A 17,346-nucleotide genomic window follows, 5' to 3' on the forward strand; every position below is an offset into this window, starting at 1 on the left:
AATTTCATGAATGACACAACAAAAAGAATTTTAATTTCAGCAGAACTGAATCTTGGAAAATGGACATAACCAAGCATGCGGTTAACAATAACCTAGGGGGAAGCTAGTCTTGCCTTTACAAAGACCTTTAGAACTCACCAAATTTACAGAATTTAAAAGTTTATTGCTTTATTAAATCCTTCTTCATTTTGTTCCATTTAGCTGCTCACATCAAAACTGCATCATAATAAACATCTTTTTTTGTTACAAGGAAAGAATTAAACAAAATCAGAAGGTGAAATAGGGCAATTAAATTATTTGTTGAAATTTATCACTGAACATTTACTATTCTGGGGATTAAGAAAAAGATAAGATAATGCATCATTAAAACACCATTATCATTAAATGTATTTTTGATCAAAAAGTGTCTATATTTCACTTTTGAATTGACTAAGTGTGAACTTCAATGTCTATTACTCTACCTTAAGGTCTAAGGTTTGAATCACTGTGTTCGCAGATAGTCCACACAACAGATGCCTAGCACCTGAGAAAACAAAGATTATTAAAAATCTCTCGAGAGATGCTTAGTATCACTATTACATGTCTACAAAAGAAAAACATTTGACCATTCTCTTGGTGAATATATCTATTCATATAAATTGCCCATTTACCATACATCTCTAATGATTGTGGAAAGTTGTAACTTTTCAAAAAAAGAAAATGTGCCATTCCTCCTCACACTTTCATGGGTAATGTACCTCCAGTAACTAATGGGAGCAAGTAGACAAGTCACTGCTGGAACAAAACTTAAATGCGTCGGGTGGAAAACGTTCTTCTACTTCTCTTTCATTATGATGTCACGATTTTCCACTAGGTATTTTACATGCAGATGGAAAATATTACCAAGAAAGGGAAAAACATAATTATTTTAATATATTTAGCCACTTCCATGAACCAGGGAGTACAATATCCAAGCATAAAACGTCAGATTCCAAAAAGTTAATTAACAGCGATTTCACTCTTTACCAATAATGAAAAGTTGAGATGGTTTTAGGGCTCATCAATTAATTTTCTAATATTTACTTTTAAAATTATTATTCCACATACAGCATACTAAATATTAAAAGGGTTTTTAATGGTCACCTTTATTGAATGACCATTTACATAACCTCAATCCTCTATAACATCAGTGCAGAATTAATGTTAAAAGCTGCAAGGGGTAGGATACTGCCAGGCAATATAAATGGTAGCCTTGATGGCATATAGTTGTTGGGAAACAGGGCTCTCACGCCAGTAGTCCTACCATAGAGCAAATAAGCAACCAGAGGACACAGTTTGTTCCATCACCCCTTTAGATTATAATAAATCTGCATTTCAATATTAAATACTGGAATTTCAGGCATCTGTTGGTGACAGAAACAAAATAACAATTTGGGTCTAAGTCTTTTCATCAGAACTTGATCCGAAAAGTTAACTCTGTTTATGTTTCCACACATTTTATTATTTGTAAATTTGTTCTATAGATAAGGTTATTACATTTCTACATAGTAATTACTTTAATTTTTAAAAAGTTTAGTTGAATCTGTCTGCTGCATTTGGTGTAGGTTCAAAGTCTCCATTCATTTCTACAAGGAGGATGGCTGTGAGAGGTAAAATCGGGCTGATTTATATTCTCTTTTGACTTTAAAATTTAAAAAAAAAAAAGTTAAACAATGTGATTCCTAATAGTTTTTGAATGTTGTCAACTTCAGAAACATTCTAATTCTTTCAGAGCTTTCGATGATGATGATACTATATTGTTAGCTAGTTAATACTAGATGTATATCTTTGCCAGTTGTCAAAAACATATGTGGATGTGCAAGTATATCTCCGCCACACAATTAATGACAGTGACGCCATGCCATATGCAAAAGGGCCTGTCAACCACATTCCCTCCGGAAGTTGCTGCAAGAGGGTCCTCTTCAGGCAAATTCACATCTTACATAGTGAACTCCCTGCTCCCAGGAAATGGTTTCAAGCACCGTGGTGGTATTCACAGGTTTGATAAGGAACTATTTGAATTCCTGTACCTTTTTAGTAGAAAGAATGTGCCAAATACATCAGGCACACAGGAATAATGCATGTTACTTCTGGACAAATTAATAACACACAAGAGATTAAAGAAATAACCCAAATATTGTAATGCCTAAACTTTAATGAAACACATTTGTTATTGATAAACTAGATTTCAATATTGCTATATTTTGAATGAATTTCCAGATTAGAAAATATGTACAATCTTGCTCCGCCCTCCCCGATTTGGTTAGTTAAACGTCATACCTTCTTCATTCATCATGCAGTCACAAAGCATTATTTCTGTGAACACTATGTCATTCATTAAAACCTTTCCCAGTACTGCACAGGTGTCAACAGAGAGAGACTGTGTGGAAAGATCCAGCCTTTTTTTTACGTTTCCATCACAAGTTTCGTTCAACTGATTCAAAATGCAGTCCAGGGGTTCAATACAACATTCTTTACAGAGGCGAAGATAAGTTCTCTTGAAATCTTCCATTGTGGAAATCTGTCCGTGGAAATTGCTTCTTCAATATAACATTCTTCTGTAAAAAAAGACAAACAATACAAGGATATTATCAGTAGGATAGAGATGACTAGAATTAGTTCCATCTCATGCAGATTTTTCATCATCGTAAGAAAAGGGGAAAATTAAACAATTCTTAGCACTAGAGGGTAGAACCAAAAAATCTAAATTGGCTGGGCAAAATAATCATCACATGCCTTGCATATTTCTGTGTAATAGTTTAGTTTAGTTTACAGATACAGCGTCGGAAACAGGCCCTTCGGCCTACCAAGTCCGGGCCGACCAGTGATCCCCGCACATGAACACTACCCTACAGACACTAGGGACAATTTAACCAAGCCAATTAACCTGCAGACCTGTGTCTTTGGAATGGCAAAAGTGCCACAGAATACTTCTGTCATTATCCAACTACTTGTGCCGTAGAATCTGACCATTTGTCTCATGGGTCAGATCGTGTATGTGCAATTGTTCAAAATTTGTGGACAAACTGGTTTATAAATAACTGATGAACTTCACAAAAGGCAGAAAATATCCAAATGAACAAACTTTATTGATAGGCTTTATGGATAGAATGATCATTCAACAAGGTGCAGCTGCATTTAACATGGAGAAAGACTCTTATTTTTAAACAAAATTCAATATTCATCCATTTATTGCCTTGCTTCATTGCATTCCCGTCCATTACTTCATTTCTCTGAATTAAGATTTTATTGCCATTTTTTTCTGTCCAAGTGACCATCTGCATCGTCCTGTAATCAAAGTATTTGCCCTTCAACGCATAGCATTATGTAACACCTCCAAACCTCTTTATCACACTCCTACATTTTAGTCTAAATCATATTTTAAATAAATCAAGAGATCAAATAACAAGCCTTATGAAACTCTACTGATAACAAAACTTCCACATCACAGTACACCTGACTGTAGGCAAATTCCCCTATAAATGTTTAAAGAATTTTTCAAAATGGGAAAATTTGTCACAGAAATACAAATATTTTCAGCAATTATGGAATGGGGTAGCAGCTAGTTAATTCAAAAAACAACTAGTCTTTAAAAATAAAACTGTTAACCTCCCCACAGTAATCAGACAGACACCATTGCCTTTAAGAACACAGCTTTTGGTTCACATTGGGAGGCCACTTAAGAAATTTGCTTTGTCAACTGACAAAGCAATCTCGTCTACTTTGACTTGTAAAATACTTTATCAATCAATTAACATTCATTGATACTTTCAGGTTATTGAAACTACCCACTGGATGTGGGACTTTCTGATTCTGCACTATTGTAACCGCAGGGGAAGACAATAAATAAGTATTGACACCAATAATTGCAGATGCTGGAACCTTGCGTAGAACACAAAGTGCTGGAGTAACTCAGCAGGTCTCTGCAGGACATGAATAGGTGACGTTTCAGGTCTGAATAAGTGCTCCAAATCAAAATGTCACCTATCCATGTTCTCCAGAGATGCTGCCTGACCCACTGACTTACTCCAGCACCTTCTGTTCTATACAATACATAAATGTTCATGTTAGGCTGACACGATTGAAATTGTTTGTTTCTGATTTACGGAAAAAAAAGTTTACGGAGAATTCTCAGGAACGTTATGCAGGAAATGGCAGTACTGGGAGCATCTCTTTCTTCTGTGGAGACCGTCACAAAAATGTTAAGAATCTTCCTGATATCCTATGCTTCCACGTATGAACCTTTTCCTTAATCATCTTCTTACTTTTTTAGGTACCAATGCCTGAATTTATTATATAGGAAGCAGAGATGGAGATCTTTCAAAGCATTAAGAATGTGCAGAATTAAGACAGACTTATAAAAACGAAATTATGTTTGATCAGTTAGTTTGTTTAAGGTTGTAACAAGCAGAACACAGGAAACAGTGCATAGTTATATTTGGACTTCCAGGATGCCTTCAAATAAGGTGCCACATGATCTTATGAATCAAAATTACAAAAACAATTGTTGTAGGTAATAAAGTGAAGTTGATTGAAGATTGGTTAATATGTAGAAAATAAAATTAATGGGTTAATATGGAGCTGACATGATGGATGGAATATAACGTGCATAGAAATGTCAGGTTATCCACTTTAGAAAAAAACTGGCAACATATGTTCTAAGTGATGAGAGGTTGAAAGGGGTGAGCTGTCAGAGAAATGTGGCTGTTCTTATGCACAAATCATTTAAAGTTCATTGATTTAGCAAGTAATTAGGAACTACTTGTAAAGACATGTTACTGGAATTGTATAGGGCTCTAGTGAGGAATATCTTGAACATATACTTGTGGTATTTAATATCTATAATGTATTCAAATTATACCAAGGTGCTTTGCAGGAGGAGTGATTGGAGGATCATACAGATAATCATCGGGTTAGAGAAAATTACTGAGAAAGGAAGTGCATACAGAGAAAGGAAAAGAGAACATACGAGAACATGAAGACTAGGCTGAACATGTTAAAATCAAGGTGTTATTTAATCAGGATCTAATATATCCGTTGGCATTGTAACAATAGTGATCAAAAGGTTGGAAGGTCGAGACCCTTTCCTTCTCTCCTGAGATGCTGCCTGACCTGCTGAGTTACTCCAGCATTTTGTGAATAAATACCTTCGATTTGTACCAGCATCTGCAGTTAGTTTCTTACACTAAAGGTTGGAAGAGGTGCACTTCGTTATGTTATGGATGTGACCTCTAAAATGAATTTCTTTATGAAATGTAACAACAGATTTATTAACAATCGAGTTCCGTTGCTTGGGAAAGGGTCGGATCGGTGGATAGGGTGTATGGAAGGGATGAAGCGAGGAAATATTTACTCCAGTTAAGGACACAAAAGAAAGCCTGACAATTGCAACTCCAATCGTCAAAATATGAATTGTTAAACCCTTTAGTATATTTAACCTTTCCTGAATACGCCCCCGTGCCAATATAACGACACGCACCTTTCACACATTTTGAAGGAATACAGATTTTTAATCTTCGGTTTCTTTCGTACTTCACGTACACGGGATCGAATGGTATAGGTTGAATTGAACCAGGACGCAATGGGTTAAGTTGTGTGGCTTTTGAGCTGATAATAGCGGTCTTAACGGCGCCAAAAAAAAACCCAAAGGCAAACACACACCGTAATGAAGAGGAAACTAATTTATGATCAATAAAGAATAAGAAATGCAAAGTCACGTGGACATTGGAAGCCCCAGGCAGCAGATCAGATGAAAATAGTTCAGAGTTTGTTTCATCAGTTGGGAGAAAAGAGAAGATCTGTCAACGCAAAGTCTACTTGTCACAAGCAGACTAGGCACAACAGCCTATGGTTTAAAAACTATCCCAAACCGACATAAAGGTCAGGCAGCATATCTGGAGAACGTGGTGAGGCGACTTTTTGGGACGAAACCCATTTTCACATTGATAAAAAACTACCCAACAATTGAATCAAGTAAATACATCAAATAACCGGATCCAGAAAAAAAAATCAGATAAAAAAAAAATCAGGAACTACAGATGCTGGTTTATACCGAAAATAGCGCTGGAGTATCCCACCCAGGGGGTCAGGCAGCATCTCTGGAGGAAAGGAATAGGTGATGTTTCGGGTCGGAACCCTTCCCTTCTGCAGACTGACTTTAGTCACCTATTCCATGTTCTCCAGAGATGTTGCCTGACCCGCTGAGTTACTCCAGTATTTTGTGAGTATCCAGAACAAGTTTGCCCGCGCCTGGGGAGCCGAGGCCGGTCGGCGCACACGGTCACGGATACTTTACCCTCACACACTGGTTCTGAACAGCCGCACGGCACGGCGAGCAGCACGATGCGGGCAGCTTCAGCAGGAGGCCATGGGCCGGCGGGTCAGGACCCGAGTGCGGGGCAGCGCCTCAATGCAGCCCATCGCCTCCGCCGTCACTGGGCATCAATTCACTCGCCGGCGACCTGTGTTGCTTTTGTCTCAGGTAGGTGAGGGGGAGGGGGAGAGGGCTGTCAGCGAGTGTTTGTGATCAGGATAATGTGCATTTACCCCGGGCTTTCCTGACCCCCGCCGCTCGCCTCCACACAGCCGCCGTCTCCAGGCAGCGCAGCAGCACCGCGGGGCGGTTTCGACAGTCGGCCGATGGCGAAAGGCATTCTGGTGGCTGTAGTGTGCTTCATGCCACTGAGAATGGTGTTGGATGGAAACTGGGACTACAATACCCGGCCTGCACCGCGATGGTCGCTCCGAGCTACGCAACTGTAGTGTTCATCGTGCAGCTTAGAACGGCGCCAATAGGAATGGGGACTACAACACCCGGCCTGCACCGCGCTGGTCGCTCCGAGCCACGCAACTGTAGTGCCCATCGTGCAGCTTAGAACGACGCCAATAGGATCGAGGACTACAACACCCGGCCTGCACCGCGCTGCCCGCTCAGAGTCAACCTAATATTGACTAGGAATGCGACAGTGCAACAAGTTTAGATGAGTGGATGTTGTCAAATATGTTCAGGAGAGTTTCCATCGGCAATATGTGGTACCCATCGTGTAGCTTGGAACGCTGCTGCATGGAGGCAGGACTACACCACCTGGCCTGCACCACGCTGGCCACTCCGAATCAACCCAAAGAGTGCCTCATATTTTGCTTGGGCAGCTTAAAACCCAGCGGTATCAACATTGATTTCTCCAATTTCAAGTAACCCCTGCTTCCCCTCACTCCCCCACACTAGTTTCACTGTCTTTCTGAATGTTACTGTTTGTATGCGCCCTTGTCACTTTCCCCTCAGCCAATAATGAATCATTCTACACATTTTTCTTATCGTCTGCTGTGATCTGTCGCTTTCACTGTTTACCCCACCATATTTCTAGCCTCCCTCTCCCCTGGCTCTGTCTGAAGGGTCTCGACCCTAAACGTCACCCATTCCTTCTCTCCATTGATGCTGCCTGTCCCGCTGAGTTACTCCAGCATTTTATCTATCTTCAGTGTAAACCAGCGTCTGTCGTTCCTTCCTACACAACTGTACTGTCCATCGAGCAACTTAGAATGGCCAGTTGGAACATGGACTACAACACCCGGCATGCACCACGCTGCTGGCTCAGTCAACCCAATATTGACTAGGAATGTTAAAGTGCAAAAAGTTTAGATGGGGTGGATTTTGTCAAATGTGTTCAGGAGTTTCCCTCAGCAACATGTTGTGCCCATCGTGCAGCTTGGAATGGTGTGGGATGGAGGCAGGAAGACAACACCTGGTCTGCACTGCGCTGGTTGCCTCAAGTCAACCTGACTGTAGTGCCCATCGAATAGCTTGGCAGGCTGGAGCATTGGCTCCAACGCCCAGAGACTTTGACAGAGGTCAGAGGTGACATTACAGAAGGTTCGCCTAGTGAGGCTATACGGGTGGAGCTGAGGAAGAAGAAAGGGAATGATCACCTTGTTGGGGGTGTACAATCGGAATTAGAAGAGCAAATATGCCAAGAGATTGCATGCAGCTACAGGTCTGATAAGGTTGTCATAGTAGAATATTTTAACTTTTTTAACTGGGAATGTCATAGTGCAAAAGGTCTAGATGGGGTGGATATTATCAAATTTATTCTGGAGAGCTTCCTTTGACAATATGTAGAGGGCTCCACAAGAGATTAAATAAGATAAGGTGTATTCTCTCGGAAGCTGAAAGGCCAAGGGGCAATTTGATTACCGCTTCAATATGCGTAGGCTTGGCATAATGCACATTTATATTGCCCAATGTTGCTGTCTACTCCTATATTGATTTTTTTTAAATCCCATCATTAATAATTGGAATTCATTTGTAAATTGACTTGAAACTAATATTTAAAACAGAGCAACCAGCCCGAGAGTGTATTTGCATGCTTTAATTTCCTTTGTATGAAATGTAGCTGCTGAATAGACAATAGGTGCAGGAGAAGGACATTCGGCCCTTCGAGCCAGCACCACCATTCAATGTGATCATGGCTGATCATTCTCAATCGGTATCCCGTTCCTGCCTTCTCCCCATACCCCCTGACTCCACTATCCTTAAGAGCTCTATCTAGCTCTCTCTTGAATGCATTCAGAGAATTGGCCTCCACTGCCTTCTGAGGCAGAGAATCCACAGATTTACAACTCTGACTGAAAAAGGTTTTCCTCATCTCCGTTCTAAATGGCCTACCCCTTATTCTTAAACTGTGGCCTCTGGTTCTGGACTCCCCCAACATTGGGAACATGTTTCCTCTAACGTGCCCAACCCCTTAATAATCTTATATGTTTCGATAAGATCCCCTCTCATCCTTCTAAATTCCAGTGTATACAAGCCTAGTCGCTCCAGTCTTTCAACATATGACAGTCCCGCCATTCCAGGAATTAACCTAGTAAACCTACACTGCACGCCCTCAATAGCAAGAATATCCTTCCTCAAATTTGGAGACCAAAACTGCACACAGTACTCCAGGTGCGGTCTCAATAGGGCCCTGTACAACTGCAGAAGGACCTCTTTGCTCCTATACTAAACTCCTCTTGTTATGAAGGCCAATATTCCATTGGCTTTCTTCACTGCCTGCTGTACCTGCATGCTTCCTTTCAGTGACTGATGCACTAGGACACCCAGATCTCGTTGTACGTCCCCTTTTCCTAACTTGACACCATTCAGATAATAATCTGCCTTCCTATTCTTACCACCAAAGTGGATAACCTCACACTTATCCACATTAAACTACATCTGCCATGCATCCGCCCATTCACACAACCTGTCCAAGTCACCCTGCAACCTCATAGCATCTGCCTCACAGTTCACACTACCACCCAGCTTTGTATCATTGCTAATGGTACTTTTAATCCCTTCATCCAAGTCATTAATGTATATTGTAAATAGCTGCGGTCCCAGCACTGAGCCTTGCGGTACCCCACTAGTCACTGCCTGCTATTCTGAAAGGGACCCATTTATCCCCACTCTTTGGTTTCTGTCTGTCAACCAATTTTCTATCCATGTCAGTACCCTACCCCCAATACTATGTGCTCTAATTTTGCCCACTAATCTCCTATGTCATTGACCTTTAGTCTTTTGACAGGTAACTGTAATAGATTTTAATGGCGTACAGCAATTGATAAACATTTTGACTTTTTTTTCCAGTCTTCCTTGAATGTCAGAACACACACATGGGGTTAATTGCCAGTTCTTTCCGTGTTATTAATGACCAAAACATTGTAGTTTCCTAGTTAATATTGTCTTAGATTGATTTTTGTTACGGGAAAACGCTTTCCAGGGGACAGGTAATAAACCCCAGCTGTCAAAATATTGACATAATTTGAAAATTATAAGTTATATTGGGAAAAGAGTCGTGAAGATCATCACCTGCGGACAATGGTACAATTCCAAGAAACATTAGTAATTAAAAAATTTTGTACAGAATCTAAAATTAACATATCTTTTTCCCTTGAGTGCAGCCAGGTTTAGTATATGTGATGGTGTAGCATTCAAGTAGTCATAATGCATCATCTTTCTTTCTTCTTTCTTCTAAGTATAAAGAGATCACAATGAATTGCATTTTCTGTCAGGGGAAGAGCACAATATCAATTATAAACAACCCCAGATGAAGCAATAAGCAACACACAAACATCTCTGGGAGGCATAAAGACTGAGAATGAGAACCGTGAATCGCTGAGCACGAGTGAAGAATAGGAAAGTGGTGGTGGGTGATGGACCAATGGTTGAATCATGGAGGCCCAGCAGCATAGGTGCCCCTACTTGAATGGATGCAGTTAAAGATCTCAATGGACCCGCTTTCAAACAGGGTTTGTTCGAACGAGGGCTCTGTATTGATCTGTCATTTGTCAGATGACTTTGGAAGTTGGAGTGGACAACGTTTCTCATTACACTTTGCCCTTCAACAGATGGTAACACCAGTGGCGTCTGTAGTTGAAACTTCACTAATGTGATTGATGGCCTTTTCAAGGCAATTCACTTTCTCTTTTAAATACAAGGTTTCAAGGTCAGTTTATTGTCACAAGTACCAATTAAGATACAGTGAAAGTTGAGTTACCATACAGCCATACTAAGTGAAAAGCAACAAGGCACACAACCACATAAAAATTAACATAAACATCCATCACAGTGGATTCTACATTCCGCACTGTGATGGAAGGCAATAAAGTTCAAGCTTCTTCCTCTCTGTTCTCCCGCGGTTGGGTCAGTCAAACATCCGCAGTCGGGATGATCAAAGCCCCCGTCAGGATGATCGAAACTCCAGCGTCGGGGCGGTTGAGACTCTCCGCGGCATGGAGCTCCTGATTCGGCCTCTTCTAACCAGAGACCGCGGGCTTCATAATGTTAAAGTCCACATGCCCTGCTGTTGGAGCTGCGATCCCCGGCAAAGGGATCGCAAGCTCCGCGATGTTTGTCCCGCGGCTTGGAGCACCCATCGGTCTCCAGGAAGGGCCGCCAACTCCTCGATGTTAGGCCGCAGTGGGGACGGAGATACGATACGGAAAAAAATTGCATCTCCGTCGAGGTGAGATTGAAAAAAACGTTTTCCCCAACCCCCACATAAAACAAACCAAGGAACACAAAAACATTCCTTTTAACACGTACTACAAATAACAAATAGAAAGGACAGACTGTTGGCAAGGCAAAATACAAACTATATTGTGAAAATATATGTTTTAAGTACATGACAAGCTAAAATATGTTTAGACCTAACAAGAAGTTGGTGAGAATGCATTTAGAATATTGTGTTCAGTTCTCGTCACCATGTTATGGGAAAGATATTGTGAAGCTTGAAAGCGTTCAGAAAAGTATTACGAGGATGTTGCCAGGACTAGAGGGTGTGAGCTACAGGGAGAGGTTGAGTAAGTTGGGTCTCTATTCCATGGAGCGCGGGAGGATGAGGAGATATAGAGGTATACAAAATCATGAGAGGAATAGATCGGGTAGATGCACAGTCTTTTGCCCAGAGTAGAGGACCAGAGGTCGTAGGTTCAAGGTGAAGGGGAAAAGATTTAATAGGAATCTGAGGGGTAACTTTTTCACACAACGGGTCGTAGGTGTATGGAACAAACTACCAGAGGAGGTAGTTGAGGCTGGGACTATCCCATCGTTTAAGAAACAGACAGATATATAGACATGATAGTTTGAGGGATATGGACCAAGCGCTGGCAAGTGGGACTAGGGTAGCTGGGACATTGTTGGCCGGTGTGGGCGAGTTGGGCCTGTTTCCACACTGTATCACTATGACTATGTTGAGGCAGCAGAGGGGAGGAGTGAAAATGTGAAGCAAAAAACAAAAGCTGTTGGAAGAACTCAGCAGAACAGGCAGCATCCGTGGAGAAAATGGACAGTTGATGTTTCGGCTCGAGACCTTTCATCTGGTCTTAAAGTGTAGAGGGGATATAGTCAGAATAAGAGGACTAAGGGTAGAACAAGAGCTGGCATGCAAAACAGATGGATTTAGGTGAGAAGGGTTTGATTAGCAGATGGGGTCGGGTAGCAGAGGGAAGTGTGCAGATAGCAACAGAGGCTGGAAGGTGATAACTGGAGGCAGCTACAGGTTATGGAATCTGATAAGACAGGAAGTTGTGCAATGGAACCACATGAGGGAGGTTGATAGGGGCAGTGGGGAGAGTGAGTCGATAATTCAAGGTGTTGATTCATAACTGAGCAGCCTATTCTGCAAATGTTAGTTTAAATGGTGTAATTTTCTAATCCCTTTTGTGAATTGCTCCATGTATATTTGATTAATGTCATCCCAAAGCTTGTAAATGTAATTTTATAAATGCAGTTAAAACTCTCAGGTCTCGCTCTCTGGTCCTGCAACTCCCTCGGTCCTCTAACTCCCCCGGGCCTCTGGTCCTGCAACTCTCCCAGCCTAGCATGGTTTGAATTAGTACGCCGCTTACTGATTAATTTTGATTAATCAAAATTAGCCTTGCCATATTTTCAGATTTTTAGGATTAATCCTATCTCCATAACTATTTTAAAGCTAATAGAATTCTGGTCACAAGGCCAGGGCAGATATGGCTTATCTTTATAAAACATTGGTTAGGCCACAGCTGGAGTAGTGTATGCAGTTCTGGCTGCCAAATGATATGAATGTAATTGGTCTCAAGAGGGTGCTGTGGAGATTCACATAGATGATCTATTGGGTGCTTGCAGCGTTTTTCTGTTTTTATTTTACTGGATGGAAGCCTGTGCTGGGAGATCTCAGATGTGAGGAGATCTGGATAGGTTGGTCATTTTCTTTGGCGTGGAGGAAGCAGAGGATTGATATTTATATGCATACTAATTAGTGAAAGGCCTATTTACAGATTGTTTGAAACATTCCCCATAGTAGGAATGTCTAAAAAGTAGATAGGTTTAGGGTATGGGGTAAAAGAAGGGATCAGAGAAAGGTGAAACACACTGCCCAAGTTGGTAATAGGTATTCTCACAACAGTGAAATATCAGACAAAGGCACAGAAAGCGAGGGCATTAACATTGATAAATGGGATAAGTGTAGGTGGGTTCTGCCTGTTGCTCTTGGCATGGTGGCCCTAAGGCACAGTTCCTACTCTGCATGAGTATGATCGAGCGGCGTCCATGCCAGCAATGCAACAGTAAGTTATAACAAGGGGAGCAGTTTTCTCTTCACAACCGATGGCCTTTTTCCCCCACTCACAAACTCTTGGAAAAATCTGTAGAGAGAGTAGCTTTCAGATTAGCACGCTTCGGACAGAATAGGGAGAGTGGTTTGTTTTCACTAACACTGGCAGCACCTTGTATCTTGTTCTGTGACGCTGGTGCTCAGGTGGTCAATAAAAATGTATTGTGCAACATTTGAGTGCTGTTATTTTATTTACAATTATTTAACAACATGCAATACAAATACATACAGCTGAATTAATTGTTCTAGATAATGAATGTTCCAAATTGTAGATCTGAATATCAGGTTTAGTTGTTTGCAACATGCTCTTGTTCCATAGATGCACAATTGCAACATACTCTGGTGTAGTTCCCTCAGTTAAGCAAACACTACATACTTTCCCCATTCCCTGTACTTCTTGAATTCATCTTTGATATGAACCTTCTTTTAACACTCAATACTTTAATAAAAACCTATCTTGCATATTATCTAACTTTTGCGATGACCTATTTTGAAAAAAGTCAATTTTGTTATTATACCTGGAATATTTTAAATTATGTGACACCTGCTGTTTAAACACTGTTCAACTTTTAAATGACATAAGATCGAATTCTGCAAGTACAACTGCAAAAAAACCCAAATTGTTTACCTGTCAAATAGCTTTATAATAAACACAATGATTAAAATGAGGTATCAAAATTAAATGTGATTTTTGATTATCACCAGGTACTAACAAAGTCTAAAATTATCTTATCTTGATGGCCCTGATACCACTTTAAATACAGAAAAATGGATAGATCGCAAACTGTGAATCCTAAACTATCACATTCCACACTATAAAGAATTAAATTCATCCATTGGAATTCTAAGAATCTGCAATAAAAGCTGAAAATAGTACTCTGAACATGGAAATAAGCAGAACTATTTATATGCATGAAACCCATTTGCAATAAGACATCAATAAAAACAACCTCCATCAGGTTTGCTGATAAATTTAACATTAAACCTCAAGATTTGTTAACTATATTAAGTATGCCCATTCCTTCACCTGTCTTTTCCTCGTACTTGAAATTCAAACATCTTAAGATCCGATCTCTCTCTCTTTAAATAAAATCACACAGCGGTAACCTCGATTCATAATGGAAGAGTAGTAAACCAAATAGAGCTAGAAATATCATAAAAACTAACATAATATCAAAACAAGGAAAACAGAAATGCTGTAAAATTGCAGTTAAGTCTATGACTTTAAATTTTAATGCTGCTTATCTCTCCACAGATGCTGCCTAACCTGCTGCTTTTACAGCATTTTCTGTTTTTATTTCAGATTTGTTTACAAACAAAAAACAACTGCTATCGGTAAATGGAGGCAACGAGAATGAGGCCAAATCTATAACCTGCACAACATATAAAGATAAAACTACAAAGTGAGGCCTATCCCGCTGCACCTACTGGAAAATCATATTGCAACTATTTGAACATCATAGATTGACACAGAAAATCAATGCCTATCCAATTCTGACAACTTCCACAAATCCAGGTACTACAACGAGATCCAAACCTTTCCAATTATAAATTCAACCTAATATTCTGCGAAATAAAGTTGATGGCATCACTTTGAAACTATTTGTCAGCAGGAACAAAAATACTAAAATGGTGTACTTAAAAAAGTAAATTCAGCTATTTTTTCAGGTATGTGTTCAATCCATTCAACAAGTTAGCCAAGTCATAGAACTGGTACCGTCCAAATATTTTAAGGCATATAAAACTCAATAGCTTATATTAGTTTAGAAGAATGCAACCCCTCATTATATTACCATCTTTTAAGAATGAACAATTACAGTACACACTGTTCCTTCGTAGCACTAACTTTAATCACATTGTTCAGAAACACCTTGGTGTTCTCAGGCTCAATTGGCTTGAAACATTTATGTTTAATATTTTCCATATCAGCCGGCAGCTATTAGCAAGAAAGAAATAGCTGCACATTCAATTACAAAATTAAAACCAAAGTTTCACAAAACACTGCTCATTTGAATTAACTTAAAAATTAAAATTATAAATTACAAAAGGCATAAAACACCAAAATACAAAAGGTGTGTGCAAGGTGATCACAAAATCTTAATGATCTGTGATGTATCAGTTGGTCCTTATTAAAAAAAAATTATAGCTGAATACTCCAAATTCAGGTATGATTGCTGAAGCTAAAACATTGTTCTTTTCTAAATGAATCAACAGCCATAATTTATATTGTGCTGTATTTTTTGTGAAGTTAACATCAGGATGGTTGCTTAAAGCTGTCACTAAAGGAGTATCAACTGTTTTGGTAAACAGCAATGAATCTTTTCACCATCTGACTGTGAACACTAACTGTTTGTATTAACAAAATAGGATGGGCAGCATGGCTTTGCGTTTTAAAACCCCTCATTCAACTTGCGATTACAACACATTATACACTGCTACACAGCCTTGCCTTGTTGTACGTACATTCTGGTAGATGGATTGAGATCAATAATTCATCAATATCTAACCATCACTAAACAAGATTTTTTTTCATACACCTTTGGCCGAGCAGGTTAAGTTTCTACATACTAACTAAAGCAGAAATAATAAAAGTTATAATTTATGAAAGTACGTACACTTAAATTTGGTCTGAATGATTTGCTTCGTAGCTATGTGGTGTAGAAAAAATACATTGTAAAATTGTTACAAATTTGACCTGTAAAATTTGAATTTATGTATAATAATGCAGACCAATATCCATTCCTTTTTAACCTAGAAAGTTTGTTGAAGAATTACCGAGAGGTATTATGTACACAATATTATCTGCGATTATTAATATTACCCTAGAAACAAATGTTCTAATTTATAGTTAAAAAAATGAAATGAAATATCACTTTTGTTTGTTGTATGCCAAGTTAGATCTATGTCAACTTTAGACCACGCAAAGTAATAAAAACAAATTCATGATGATTCGTCTGATTTGGATTTGAAATGTGGGAGTATCAGCCAAAGGTAATTCTGAGAAAAAAGTACCTCGTGCAATGCACCTTGTGGAGAATTATTGCTGCAGCAAAGGGTACAAACAGCAAAGGCTTGTATATTAGAAAATATTATTTTATCATATGAGAGAACATCTCTGGCACAATAAACATGCAGGTTGTCATATATAAATGTATTAAGATCGTAACAACACTTAAATGAAAATAAATAAAGCACTTCCAGGTTCAGAGTTTTTTGATGTCGCAGTGTACTTTCCTTTGCGGTCACCTTCTGATTACATCACTTGGACAGAATGAATATTACTTGCCAGACATCTGAAACGATTGTTTTAATCGCACGCCTTAGTTGGTGAAGTATTCTCATCCCAAATATTCTTGGCTTCAACAATCAGGAAATTTAATTTAATAAACATCAACCTAATACCATAAAGAGGTTTTCTTGTCATAAGGCAGAAGAGCAACTCTGAATCATTTTTAACACTCGTTTTGTTGAAGTTGCTGCCACCGAAAGCTTGTATTCAGTACTTTATAATCCTCTTCATTATTTTCTTGTTCTTTAGCAAACTGCATAAAAACCTAAAGCCATACAAGGAATTTTTTTCAGTATTACATGACACATAAGGGACAATAGACAATAGGTGCAGGAGTAGGCCATTCGGCCCTTCGAGCCAGCACCGCCATTCAATGTGATCATGGCTGATCATTCACAATCAGTACCCCGTTCCTGCCTTCTCCCCAAACCCCCTGACTCTGCTATCTTTAAGAGCTCTCTCTAACAGTCTCTTGAAAGTATCCAGAGAATTGGCCTCTACTGCCTTCTGAGGCAGAGAATTCCACAGATTTACAACTCTCTGACTGAAAAAGTCTTTCCTCATCTCCATTCTAAATGGCCTACCCGTTATTCTTAAACTGTGGCCCCTGGTTCTGGACTCCCCCAACATTGGGAACATGTTTCCTGCCTCTGTGTCCAATCCCTTAATAATCTTATATGTTTCAATAAGATCCCCTCTCATCCTTCTAAATTCCAGCGTATACAAGTCTAGTCGCTCCAGTCTTTCAACATACGACAGTCCCGCCATTCCAGGAATTAACCTAGTGAACCTACGCTGCACGCCCTCAATAGCAAGAACATGTAAGACATACAAAGCAATGTAATTTCACTCTTCCATTAAGAGCTGTGTATTTTTCTCCCCATTAGCTCTCCCTGTGCTCACAATTCATAACTT

General features: G+C 39.6%; 2 protein-coding genes across 4 annotated transcripts in view; both read right to left on the bottom strand.

Moving 5' to 3' along the window:
* lrrc45 (leucine rich repeat containing 45) overlaps positions 1-6,621 on the bottom strand; it is a 40,629-nt gene extending 34,008 nt beyond the window's left edge. Inside the window, exons 1-3 of one of the 3 annotated variants that reach the window (XM_078401113.1) lie at positions 6,565-6,621; positions 2,299-2,576; positions 462-523 (exon numbers count right to left, since the gene is read on the bottom strand). In XM_078401113.1, coding sequence (XP_078257239.1) covers positions 462-523; positions 2,299-2,530 — 294 coding nt within the window. In that variant the 5' untranslated portion in view covers positions 2,531-2,576; positions 6,565-6,621. Of the gene's footprint in view, positions 1-461; positions 524-2,298; positions 2,577-5,497; positions 5,602-6,313; positions 6,342-6,564 lie in introns of those variants that run through there. The other 2 variants (XM_078401115.1, XM_078401114.1) reach the window with 2 other exon arrangements.
* Positions 6,622-13,329: 6,708 nt separating this feature from the next.
* Positions 13,330-17,346, bottom strand: part of abca5 (ATP-binding cassette, sub-family A (ABC1), member 5) — a 92,482-nt gene continuing 88,465 nt past the window's right edge. The window contains exon 38 of the mRNA XM_078401116.1: positions 13,330-16,696. Coding sequence (XP_078257242.1) covers positions 16,595-16,696 — 102 coding nt within the window. The 3' untranslated portion in view covers positions 13,330-16,594. The remainder of the gene's footprint in view (positions 16,697-17,346) is intronic.

Source organism: Rhinoraja longicauda, chromosome 6 (genome assembly GCF_053455715.1).
Source record: "Rhinoraja longicauda isolate Sanriku21f chromosome 6, sRhiLon1.1, whole genome shotgun sequence".
Taxonomy (NCBI): Eukaryota; Metazoa; Chordata; class Chondrichthyes; order Rajiformes; family Arhynchobatidae; genus Rhinoraja; species Rhinoraja longicauda.